The sequence below is a fragment of the Lycium barbarum genome, chromosome 2, assembly GCF_019175385.1.
Source record: "Lycium barbarum isolate Lr01 chromosome 2, ASM1917538v2, whole genome shotgun sequence".
In the NCBI taxonomy this organism is placed as follows: Eukaryota; Viridiplantae; Streptophyta; class Magnoliopsida; order Solanales; family Solanaceae; genus Lycium; species Lycium barbarum.
In genome coordinates, this window is record NC_083338.1 from 20,462,301 (window position 1) to 20,474,535 (window position 12,235).

Sequence of the window (12,235 nt, forward strand, 5' to 3'; positions counted from 1 at the left end):
ATAGTTTCTATGTAAATTTGCGACATAATTTTTATGAAATCTTGTCTTGCGAATTCTTCTTGTTGTTGTTGTTCTTCTTCTTCTTCTTCTTTTTGACTCTGCTTCGGTTCGAACCTAGAATCTCTAATTTTGTACATCAGCAAATAAAGGTACTTGTTATTAAATATAGGGGAAACTACATAAATGACAAAGTTCTGGGCTTAACTCAAGCCACATATCATATGTTTCACCAATTACATTTGGTAGCAACAATCAGCAATAATGCGCGTGTATAGAAATTTTGTTTTTTCGCTGTATACATGAATATAGCGTTGTATTCATGTATACAGCGAGTTAAAATTTGCCAAAAATTAACAAACACAATATTTTTCGGTATGTATACAACAAATACAGGAGTATACAACATAGATACACCAAAAATATTAACAAAAACAGGCAAAAAACAATGTATACAACATATGTACACCAAAAAAAAAACGAAGACACTCAAAATATTGAATACAAAAAATAAAATTGATTGTATTCATTTGAATACAGGCGTTAATTCACTCTATTCATTTGTATACAAAAAGATCTTTTTCGAAAAACGCGAAAAATATTATATACCGTGTATGTATACACAGATCTGAAAAAAAACTTCCGAAAAATATGTATACATTGTATGTATACACTATATGTATACACAGATCTGTAAAAAATAACTTCCAATCAAAAATTCCGATCAGATCTGTGTACACCTTCTTTTCTCCGTCATCATCACTGTCACCTTCAGATCTGAAAAAATCTTCACTGAAAGGAAAGTAAGCTCCGGTTGGCTGTGGTTGGTGTTGTTGTTGTGGTTCGCCGGAGAAGTAAGCTCCGGCGACTTCTCCGGCGATGGCTGTTGTTGTTGTTGTTGTTGGCAGTGAAGAGGAGAAGAATGGTTATGATTGGTGTTGTTGTTGTGGTGAGAAGAATGGCTATGGTTTAGTGGCTGTGGTTCGTCAGAGAAGTAACCTCCGACGACTTCTCCGGCGATGGCTGCAGCCATGGCGACAGAACAGTGGGGGGAGAGGGGAAAGAGAGAGATGGGAGGGCTAGGTTGGAAGTGAATAGTGTGATGGGTATTCTATTTTGTGTGTGTGTGTGTGTATATATATATATATATATATATATATATATATATATATATATATATATATATATATAGTTACTAAATGTCATTAATAAACAAATGTTTGCTATGAGAAGTAATAAAGTTAAACTATAGCTACTAAATGTCAATACCTACTATATGTTTGTTATGTCATGTAGTTATCCCTTAAATATAAGGCAAACTTACAGGAATGACTACCTTATTATAAGTTCTTACCATTAGTAACTACCATTTTATTTATTACATTTCGTAGCTACCTTTTTAGTTAATTACCATATGTATTGCGTGTATTTACGGTATGGTAAAAAGAATCAGAAGCAGTATCTTCAAAAACAGATCCCTTAGAAATAGGCATTTAATTTGGTCTTAAATGGCAGAATATATTTCATAATAACATCTTTCATAATCTGCTCCACAAATTTAGCTTCCATTTCCATAGTCTTCACGATTCTCCTTCTCTCCACCATTATTTTTCAAATGCAACATAAAATTCAAAAATTCAAGCCAATCAACTGCAGAGGAAAAACAGCAACACAGCAAAAAACAATCATTCTGAGGGTAACTCGAAAGTACGTGTTTTTTTTTTAATAAAAACACTGAAAATGTATTTCAGATTGACATTGATTTTTGTAGTTTTTTTACTTCTTATTTGTTACATCTTCCAAAGTTCCTTCGTCTTTGAATTCCTCTTCAGTGACGAGCTAGAAAAAATGTGTTATATGTTCGGGAAAAAAACTGAATGTAGTATCTTTGTGTTGTATGTTGGGTATTTGACCAGTGATCAATTGTGTGTTGAAAACATATTCATTCAGTTTTCGTATTTATATAGTTTGTTTCAATTTGTGAATACACAATTCTTGGATTTTTTTGCTGTGTTGTTGTTTTCCCTCTGCAGTTGATTGGTTTGAATTTTTGAATTTTATGTTGCATTTGAAAAATAATGGTGGAGAGAAGGAGAATCGTGAAGACTATGGAAATGGAAGCTAAATTTGTGGAGCAGATTATGAAAGATGTTATTATGAAATATATTCTGCCATTTAAGACCAAATTAAATGCCTATTTCTAAGGGATCTGTTTTTGAAGATACTGCTTCTGATTCTTTTTACCATACCGTAAATACACGCAATACATATGGTAATTAACTAAAAAGGTAGCTACGAAATGTAATAAATAAAATGGTAGTTACTAATGGTAAGAACTTATAATAAGGTAGTTAGAAATGATCTTGGAACGGATGTGTCCTATATGGTCGCTTGGCGGGCTAAGGAAAAGGCAATGGAGGATTTAATGGGTGAACCATCGGATTCTTACAAAAAATTACCTGGGTATCTATACATCTTGGATAAAACGTATCCAGGTTCACATATAAGAATGCGAAAATCCGACGAAAATGAGTTTCTGTATTTGTTTATAGCATTGTATGCATTCATCAAAGGGTTTGATTGTTGTAGGCCAATTGTTGTAGTTGACGGGAGCCACCTCAAAACAGCATACAACGGAACGTTCGTTTCAGCAAGCACGTTAGACGGTGCATGTAAGTCAAATACACGTTTCAGCTTGATTATACTAAAGATTGAATATGTTGAACTGATTTTTTTTTTAATTGTCGCGGTATGTGCAGGTAATATACTTCCTTTAGCATATGGTGTGCTAGATTCAGAAAATGACAGGTCTTGGACGTGGTTCTTTGAGCGATTCAGGGAAGTGTATGGTGTGAGAGAGAACATGTGTATTGTTTCCGATAGGCATGAAAGCATAAACAAAGTTGTTTCTAGAATCTATCCGAATGTGCCGCATTATGCATGCATATGGCATCTTTGGGGTAACGTATGTAAGAAGTATAAGAAGAACCATAATGTGTTGAGTCCTGTGTTTTATGCAAAAGCAAAGGCGTACACGCAGGAAGATTTTGATGAGCTTATGGGGAAAGTTGAGAAGGTAGATTTTCGGGTGGCAGAGTATTTGGAATTGGCTGGAAGAGAGAAGTGGGCTAGAGTGTATGCAACTGCTAACTGAGGGTGGACAATGACTTCAAACATAGCAGAGTGTATTAATCGTCACCTTGTAGCAGCAAGAGAGCTTCCTATATTTGATTTTCTAGAAGAAGTGAGGAAGATGTTTGGAAGATGGAATTATAACAATCGGAAAAATGGTACATACACTTTCACAACATTCGGTAAAAGGTTTCAGGAGATGTTGTCAATAAATGAGTATCTATGTTTACGTATGACGGTATGTTTCTTTTCATATTGCTTAAGTATGTTCGATTGAGATTCAGTTATGTTCGTTGTATTTGATATATCTATCATATGGAATCTGTGAGATCTATATGAAAATGATACATGTACTTATTAGTTGAATACGTATTTTGAGTCTATTACGTTCCTGTATTTGTTGTATTTAATTATATGTTGTCTGGATATATGTGTCAAAAAATTTCTCATATTTGGTGTATTTGACTGGATTGATCAAATACAATTAGTCAGCCGTGAAAAATAATTATCAATATGTTTATGACTATAATGGTTTAATCTCTGCAATCATGAACTTATGTGTATTTGAATTTATGTGAAGTATGTTTTTGTTGAATTTGACTGATCTGTTGTAGGCCGAACCATCAACCGAATACTTGTACACAGTATATGATGCTGGAAGGCGTTTCATCGTTAACTTGGACAACAAAACTTGCAGTTGTCGGATGTTTCAAATAGACGAAATTCCATGCCCACATGCATGGGCTGTCATTAAGAAGAAAAATCTAATGGCTGGTGATTACTGTTCCGAATTGTTCAAACCGCACACTGTGGTGAAGACGTATGATGTCGCCGTGGATCCTCTCCCTGACGAGCGGGAATGGAAGATTCCAACATACATATCAGAGGATGTTGTTTTGCCACCAATATACAAGAGACCTCCTGGTAGGCCGAAGAAAAAGCGTGATAAGCCGTTATTTGAATTGCTTCTTGGAAAAAAGAGACATGCTTGCAGTACTTGTGGACAGACTGGTCACAATAGACGATCTTGTAGTAATGCTCCTAGAAGGAAATAATTATTTTTTGTTTGTAGAAGTTTAGATTTGCTACACTAAATACACTGTTGGTTTGCATTTTTTTTTGTATGAAAAACGAATTCTGTTTCACATACTACTTGTGTGATATCTTCATTTAGAATTGTATTGAATAGTTATCTTTAAATTCATTCACAAATGAATATTAAAGGCTGCATTAGTTCTTTCAAAAAAAAATTCATTCACAAATGTACTGTTGGTGCCAAAATACTGCAAATATATATAATGTAAAAAGTGTATCTGACTCTGCCATCTTAATAAGTTGCAGATGTATCTGAAATATGTTGATATTTATGGGTTTGGCGAATTCAAATACATATAACCCATATAGCAACATATACACATTCATATAAATTGAAAAAACAAAATCACACAATGGTCACTGTATATTAGAATGTAGGCAGATTTAAAACATTCATCCAAAAAAAAAAGGTCACCGTATATTAAAATGTAGTATTGATTCCAACATACATCAAAACTTGTAATATAAACAGTGTATCTGAAAAAGTTGCATATGTATTTGAGATATGTTAATGTTTATGAGTTTGGCGATTTCAAATACATATAAACCCCTTGTTTCAATATCTAAATATGCGTACGTATTTATAGTGTACCTCACTTAGTCGCATCCAAGATATAGTATTGATTCCAACATACATAAAAAACTTGTAATATAAAACAGTGTATCTGAAAAATACCTATAACACATATAGCAAGATATACACATTCATATAAATTGAAAAAACAAAATCACACAATGGTCACTGTATATTAGAATGTAGGCAGATTTACTACATTCGTCCAAAAAAAAAGGTCACCGTATATTAAAATGTAGTATTGATTCCAACATACATCAAAACTTGTAATATAAACAGTGTATCTAAAAAAGTTGCAGATATATTTGAGATATGTTAATGTTTATGGGTTTGGCGATTTCAAATACATATAACCCCCTTGTGTCAATATCTAAATACGCGTACGTATTTATAGTGTACCTCACTTAGTCGCATCCAAGATATAGTATTGATTCCAACATACATCAAAAACTTGTAATATAAACAGTGTATCTGAAAAAGTTGCAGATGTATTTGAGATATGTTAATGTTTATGGGTTTGGCGATTTCAAATACATATAACCCCCTTGTTTCAATATCTAAATACGCGTACGTATTTATAGTGTACCTCACTTAGACGCATCCAAGATATAGGTATATATACACATCCATATAAATTCACAAAATAAAATCACACAACTTTGATAAATTAGAATAAGCTTAAATGTTCCAGTTAAAACTTAAGTAAAATGATAACATAGTCTTAAACTAACTCAATCTAAAATATTTGCTATCAACATAGCCATAGTCTGAAAATACAATTAAATATTCCTACATCAATCCTAAGTAATATCAATTCTGTCAGCTTTGCCATAATCCACTGCTGGCCTAACTGGTTTTGGTGGCGCCTCAATGTCGCTCATAGCATGTTCATCGATCTTCCGTGCAGCGTAGTCCCAAAGGAGTGTGCCATACCTATTGCGGAGCATTGTTGCATCGATTTGTGCTGGGATATCTTCACTAGTGCTTAGATATTCAGCGAACGCTGCTACATATACACCACAATCCCTGGAAAGGTATAAAAGAAGTAGAATTATTAGAATGAACCCGTATATGAAAAATTGCAATACATTAAAATAAACGTACATGCTGGTAGTGTCTTGCTGCGGCAGATTTTCTACATACTCCACTTGAATTTCTCATTCTGTGTCATGTCCGTATTAGCTGGGTGAGTTTGCCAATTTATGCCCTTTTTTGAGTGTAGAATCCACTTAAGTGTAGATAATGTGGCAGGAGGGCAACAAGCTTTTGCACTTCCTTTCTAACAACCGCATTGTGGCCTGCGCTGCCTCGGTATGAGTTGTACACATAAAGTCGCCTGTCGTACCGAAAAAAAACACATGACAGATTAAAAACTGTATCGTATTTGAAAAAAAAAAAGCAATCATATACATGGAATGTAAATTCCAAATATATCTATAACTTGAAACAAATACACTGGATAGTTTTACAGATACATAAAGTACACTCTGAATGCCAACAATGATTATCTGAAAAAGAGTATACATAAATATATGATTCATTAAAACACAGTCGAAACTGAAAATACTTAACTAATGAAACATATATACATAAAATACCTGTCATTGAATGAGAGTACGACCAAAATCCAATGATTGTCCTCTTTGATGTTGACAGGTATAAAAATATTGTCAACTGAATGCCACGGGACATTTGCATGCAATCTGTAGCCCTTAACATATTGACATATATCGTCTTCTTCGTTGGCTACATTGGGTCCAGTTTCCGGGTTGTTGTATGCAAGATATGTTTGATCAACCTTTCGCATGAAAAGACAGTCAACTGTTGTGTATTTGAAAGTGCTCCTCCTGTCATACTTTCCTTTCTTTCGCAAGTAGTAGAAAATCACGTCAATGTGCTGAAAAATCGAAACACATAAACATTAAAAACATCCAAAAGATAAATCTTAAAAAAATGGAATATTGTATTTTATGTATCTATATCTTTATTGAACCTCATCATTCCACAGCTGGCCACTCATTGATAACTGGTAGAACCAGTTTTTGTTCTCTACTACTGTGATGCCAAAATTATAAGTATAATCTACATCATTCTCCAAAGCTGCCATCTTCTTTCTGTAACGGTCTTCATTGTTCTTTCTACGAAAGAAATATGCAAAATACATACAGTTAGTTGATATGAAAATAAAATGGCTGATATTTATCTTAAACAGTAAATGTATCTACAAAAATTACATCAATAACATACTTATTTTCATGCCGGACAAGCAGTCCCTTGCGAATCCACCCCAAGTATTTATCACAAAGCTCTGTGTCGATTGGACCAGTGATAGGATCTTCCGCGAATGGATGCTTCTTCTTAAAAATGCGGACAGTGATGTGTTTTGAACCAGCTGAAAATATTCAAAATACATATGATCAATATAAAATGCTTTGCAATACAAAAAATTAAATGCATTAATGCTTTTTTATATATACTTTCCTGAAGCAGACTCGTAATTCTCCATGAAAGGGGAAACTTGGTATTTACTAGGACGCCTGTTCCGGGCTACCGATGGATGCAAAACCATTCTTCTTTCGGGAGTTTGACTTGGAAACAGCTCGTCAGGCAAAAGAAACTGAGATAAGGGAATCACATTCTCACCAACATTGGGCTCTTTCTCGCAAATAGGACGATCTTCCTGCAATACAGCACTCTTGTCATGAGAGGGACCCGAAGACCAGCCTGTGCGAGAAATATCAGCTAGGACCTCTGCTATGTCAGCAGAGTTTGCTGATACGACTGGCGATTTGACAGATACGGTGTCGTCGGGAAACTCATTTATGTATTTCTATTCAATAAATAGAAATACATTAAGTGCACAATATATATTATGAAACAGTCAGATGTATTTGATCTATGCATACCGTCGATTCTTTTTGTTCTCCAGAATTATCACCACCTTGCTGAAGTTCTTCAGTAGATGCCTTTAATGTTTCCCCACTTTCGTTGCGGTGATCCATTCCAATATCAGGCACATCAAACTGTTGCATGCCAACTCCCTCTGAAAAAATAGCGAAATTAAATAAATAAATAAATAAATAAGGCAAATACATAAATAAAAATTTAAGTATTTTCAATGTACATCCATGTACATGAAAGCGTAATTCAAGATACCCAATAAACACATGACACAGTGAAAATTATAGTGTATTTGAAAAAAAGGCAACCGAATACATGGAATGTCAATTAAAAATATGTCAGAAGAAACTTGAACCAAATACACTGGATAGTTTTACAGATACATAAAATACACTCGGATGTACAACAAATAATTTTGATGAAAAACAAATACATTCAAAACACACCTCAACATTAAAAAAAAAAAATCCAATTATGTCAATCAGAAAATACATGTACAGTTTCAATACATCGAATTCACCAAGAAATTACCTCTGTCAATTCTGCATGACCCGTGTCGGTTTGCATTTGTACTCCAGCTTCCCGTGGAATGTATTCGTCGGCTGGCTGAACCGGGGCCGCACTATTAGCACCCTATAAAAAACATTTTTATTGATAACTTTTATCTATCCGTCGTATTTCAAAATTTCAAATAATTTTATATGTATGGATCTTTAATACCTTTTCTGTAGTTTGATTCACTTTCATGTATTCAAAGACCTTGGCAAAGTTTTCGTTCATGGCTTTGTGAAGATCCCTGAATTCGGCGTAAACCTAAAATTTCAAACAATATAAACATAAAATTTCATACCTTAATAAACAGTAATATAATACAAACACAAAAATATTATAAAGAAGAAATAATAAATCTTACTTTATACTTAAACTCATTTAGTTCCTCCCTCAGACTAGATATATCCTCGGATTTGCTGGTGGATGGGACGTCAACAGGAATAGCAGACGGGGGGGTGGGTATTGGAGCTGATTCCTTTTCCACTGCTGGAGCATGGCCAGTTGATGCAAACCCATGACGTCTGGTCAATCGTCCACCACTCGGATGACTACCAACACGTGTAATTGGAGATGCGGTCTTCTTCAATGGCGATGGTACCATTGGCATCTGTCTAGGCTTCTTGTGAGGTGGAGATTGTGATACGCCTTTATTTTGAGGCTGCTTGGCTGCAGAAACATGTGGTGGTGTCGAACTAAAATCATCATAGTCATCTGCCACCTGTTGTTGACCTGTCGAGGCAGAATTACCGGATAGATATAGACGCAATCCAAGCTCCTCAATCTCACTGATGGTCGGCACAATATTCCTATAGGTAAGACGGTCCTGTAAAAATATCGTACTTAAATAAGTCAGATACAAAATGTCATTGCAGAATTTTTTTCATGTATTTGAACTTATGTTTATTTTAATATACATAGGTTGAAAATATATAATTATGTTAAGATACATGTGGTTATATATTTGTAAATGACATGTAATCTGATTGACATAGGTTCAGATACATGTATCTGATTGACATATGTTCAGATACATATGGATATACACTTATTTTCATGTATATTGAGCCTATGAATAATTTCATATACATAGGCTCAAATACATAATTTCATATACATAGTTCAGATACATAATTATGCTCCACATACATGTGGATATACATTTGAAAAAAAACTCACAATTTGATTGACAGTTCAGTGTTTTTTATCAAAATAGATAATTATGATTCAAATACATGTTGAAAAGTACGTTGTCTTAATTTGAACATCCATGTAATTTTGCATTAAAAATAATGAGTGAAAATTACCCCTGACTCGTCGTCATTGAATATGCCAGTCATGAGATCTTTAAAGTGTGGAGTCCCGTCTATAGTTTTCCAGTTGAACATTCTAGGAATACGATCTCCATTTTTTACTGCCAATTTTGGTCCCAAGTTGGAGCAGCACTCGTATAGCCATGCTTGCATAGCAAACGGAAAACCACGAAGGCAATAATACTGTTTTGTATTATCCATCTTATGGTGAATACTTCTGACCAAATCATCAAATGCTTCCTTTCCCCATGTATAGTCTACGTACCGCCCACTCTCTACCAAGTCAAAATGGAGCCTTGGAATCACTACATTGTTTTTCTCACCGGATAGGATGTATGTATGGATAAAATACAGTAATGCAATCTTTACAGCATCTCCGTCTGCATCATCGTCAACGCCCCAATTCTGATCCTTAAAGCATTCAACCAATTCAGCCTTTTTCACACCTTTGATGGAACCCCCGAAATATGTATCCAACAGTCTGTTTTTCTTAGACTTAAGAACAATTTCCTCCCCAAAACACTTCAACCCAGTCATTAATGCAAAATCGAAAAGCTGGAACGTCAATTTGAAACCATTAACATCAATAACAAAGGCAGTAGGGGTACTTTTTTTCAGCTCTCTAACCATAAAACACCTGAACATCTGTGGTTGAACTTCACAACGGTGCATGTCGAGGTATTTCCCAAATATAGTCTCGAAAAAGAGTTCAAACTGTCTATCCGTAAGCTTGTCCTTCAATTCTTTTTTAACATTCGGGTTCATGTAAGAAGCATATCGTATTGCATGATTGGGAGGATATTGGACAAAGAATTTAACATCCTGTATAAATACAAGTAGTTAATTAAAAAGAAGACAGAACAAATATATGTATACGAATATCATATGAAACCGATGAAGAAAATTAGAGTGAACCATACATAACTACAACAAATATGTACACAAATGATTAAATAACCATGTATACATTCAAAAATATATGATTCTCAGTTCATCACCCTTTTCAGATACACATTAAAATTGCTTAAGTATGTGGTTCTCAATTCATCAATTTTCTAAAATACATCACATACATTGAAAATGGTTCCAGGTTCTTCAATTTTCCAAATTCAAATACATGATTCTCAGTTCACCAACCTTTTCAAATACTCAGCAAATTTCCAAATATGTGATTCCCAGTTCATCAATTTTCCAAATACATAACATAAGATACACAGAACAAAATATGATTGTCAGTTCATCAATTTTCCAAATACATAACATACATTCAAAAAATACGACTCGAAGTTCATCAATTTTCCAAATACTCAGCAAATTTCCAAATATGTGATTCCCACTTCATCAATTTTTCAATTTTTCAAAATACATAACATAAGATACACAGAACAAAATATGATTCTCAGTTTATCAATTTTCTAAATACATAACATACATTCAAAAATACGAAAAAAAAAACACTCTGCATCAATACATAACATATATCAAATACATTCATCAATACATAACATACACCATTACATATCATACATCAATACATAACATACATAAAAAATATTCCGAAGTTCAAAAATACCTGCTTCATCACTGGGTCAAACTCTTCCTCTTCTCCTGCTTCATGTTGTACGACTTTTTTCCTCTTCATCTCTTTTCCGGTATCTATTTTCTTTGTTGATTTTGTGACTACCGGTTTTTATGCCTTTGCATGTGGGAAGGATCATGCTTATTTTTTGTCCTTCTTTCAGCAATGATTCTCTCAGCCGAACCTGCAACAACATCATGTTGTTGTTGAGAAATCCCCAAATCAAAAGAAGGATAACCAAAATTTTGAAGAGTAGAATGTATACCTCGAGTAACCATGTTTGATTTTGTTCAGACTACCATTAATGTATAAGCATTTAACTTCCAATTGCTTGAAACCCTAGCAATTTAATACTTCAATTGACTTGAATCTGGTGGAAAGAAAAAGACTAAAATATGAAAATACACTATTAGAGCAAGAAAAAATCTAAAGAAATATACATTCCCCAAAAATTACGGAAGATTCTTTTGATAATGTTGATCGTGAATGAGGTAATGGAGAAAAAAACGGTGAAAATTAATGAAGAATGAGAGAGAAATCAAGTTGAATAATGATGTATCCGTTAAACTTGGGATATGGGATTATGGTAGCGTCTAATACGGTCAGTTACTGATGTATTTTACTGTGTATATTTACCAATAACTGTAATTTACTGATGTAGTTATAGATGGTAAATAAAAAAGTAAATTAGTTACTAAATATAAATAAATAAAATGGTAGTTATTATCATTAAATATGTCTTATAAAAAGCTATAACCAGTAAAAATTCCTAAATATAAATCATGTATTAAGATTGGGCCAGCTGAACTCCACCAAAAATAATTGGTAACATGAGCCCAATTCGGTGAGCTCAGTTAACCCAACTCAATACCTTTGAACACACATACTTTACTTTTTGTGATCGTTCATTTCACAGATTTGATTTGGCTCAAATTTACCCTCCATCCATCTGTTGGGCCATAAATACCCCCAAGGTTAAATTTTGAATCAAAATTACCCCTACACTAACTCTGTTTGGATGGTTCTTACATATTGTTTCATAATGTATCGTATTGTATTGTGTTGTGTTGTATTGTTTTGATGAATACAATATTT

At 33.8% G+C, this 12,235-nt stretch overlaps 3 protein-coding genes across 3 annotated transcripts; 2 read left to right on the forward strand and 1 right to left on the reverse strand.

The window, feature by feature from the left end:
* Window positions 1-2,323: 2,323 nt before the first annotated feature.
* On the forward strand, window positions 2,324-3,151 carry LOC132628445 (uncharacterized). Its single transcript, XM_060344225.1, has 2 exons — window positions 2,324-2,669; window positions 2,757-3,151. Exons 1-2 carry the CDS (start codon window positions 2,324-2,326, stop codon window positions 3,149-3,151), a joined length of 741 nt encoding a protein of 246 aa, XP_060200208.1.
* Window positions 3,152-3,160: 9 nt separating this feature from the next.
* Window positions 3,161-4,184, forward strand: LOC132628446 (uncharacterized). Its single transcript, XM_060344226.1, has 2 exons — window positions 3,161-3,367; window positions 3,744-4,184. Exons 1-2 carry the CDS (start codon window positions 3,161-3,163, stop codon window positions 4,182-4,184), a joined length of 648 nt encoding a protein of 215 aa, XP_060200209.1.
* Window positions 4,185-6,782: 2,598 nt separating this feature from the next.
* LOC132628447 (uncharacterized) lies at window positions 6,783-11,203 on the reverse strand. The gene is made up of 9 exons (XM_060344227.1): window positions 11,135-11,203; window positions 9,556-10,383; window positions 8,613-9,074; window positions 8,420-8,512; window positions 8,231-8,332; window positions 7,705-7,839; window positions 7,328-7,628; window positions 7,046-7,190; window positions 6,783-6,936 (listed from the first exon to the last, which is right to left on the reverse strand). Exons 1-9 carry the CDS (start codon window positions 11,201-11,203, stop codon window positions 6,783-6,785), a joined length of 2,289 nt encoding a protein of 762 aa, XP_060200210.1.
* Between the last annotated feature and the right edge of the window lie 1,032 nt (window positions 11,204-12,235).

Coding starts and splice junctions, on each gene's coding strand:
- LOC132628445 (XM_060344225.1), top strand. CDS start 2,324: ATGGTAAGAACTTATAATAAGGTAGTTAGAAATGATCTTGGAACGGAT. Junction 2,670..2,756: donor AAGCACGTTAGACGGTGCAT/GTAAGTCAAATA, acceptor CGGTATGTGCAG/GTAATATACTTCCTTTAGCA.
- LOC132628446 (XM_060344226.1), top strand. CDS start 3,161: ATGACTTCAAACATAGCAGAGTGTATTAATCGTCACCTTGTAGCAGCA. Junction 3,368..3,743: donor ATCTATGTTTACGTATGACG/GTATGTTTCTTT, acceptor GATCTGTTGTAG/GCCGAACCATCAACCGAATA.
- LOC132628447 (XM_060344227.1), bottom strand. CDS start 11,203: ATGAAGAGGAAAAAAGTCGTACAACATGAAGCAGGAGAAGAGGAAGAG. Junction 8,333..8,419: donor TGAATCAAACTACAGAAAAG/GTATTAAAGATC, acceptor TGTTTTTTATAG/GGTGCTAATAGTGCGGCCCC. Junction 7,840..8,230: donor GTCATGCAGAATTGACAGAG/GTAATTTCTTGG, acceptor ATTTTTTCAGAG/GGAGTTGGCATGCAACAGTT.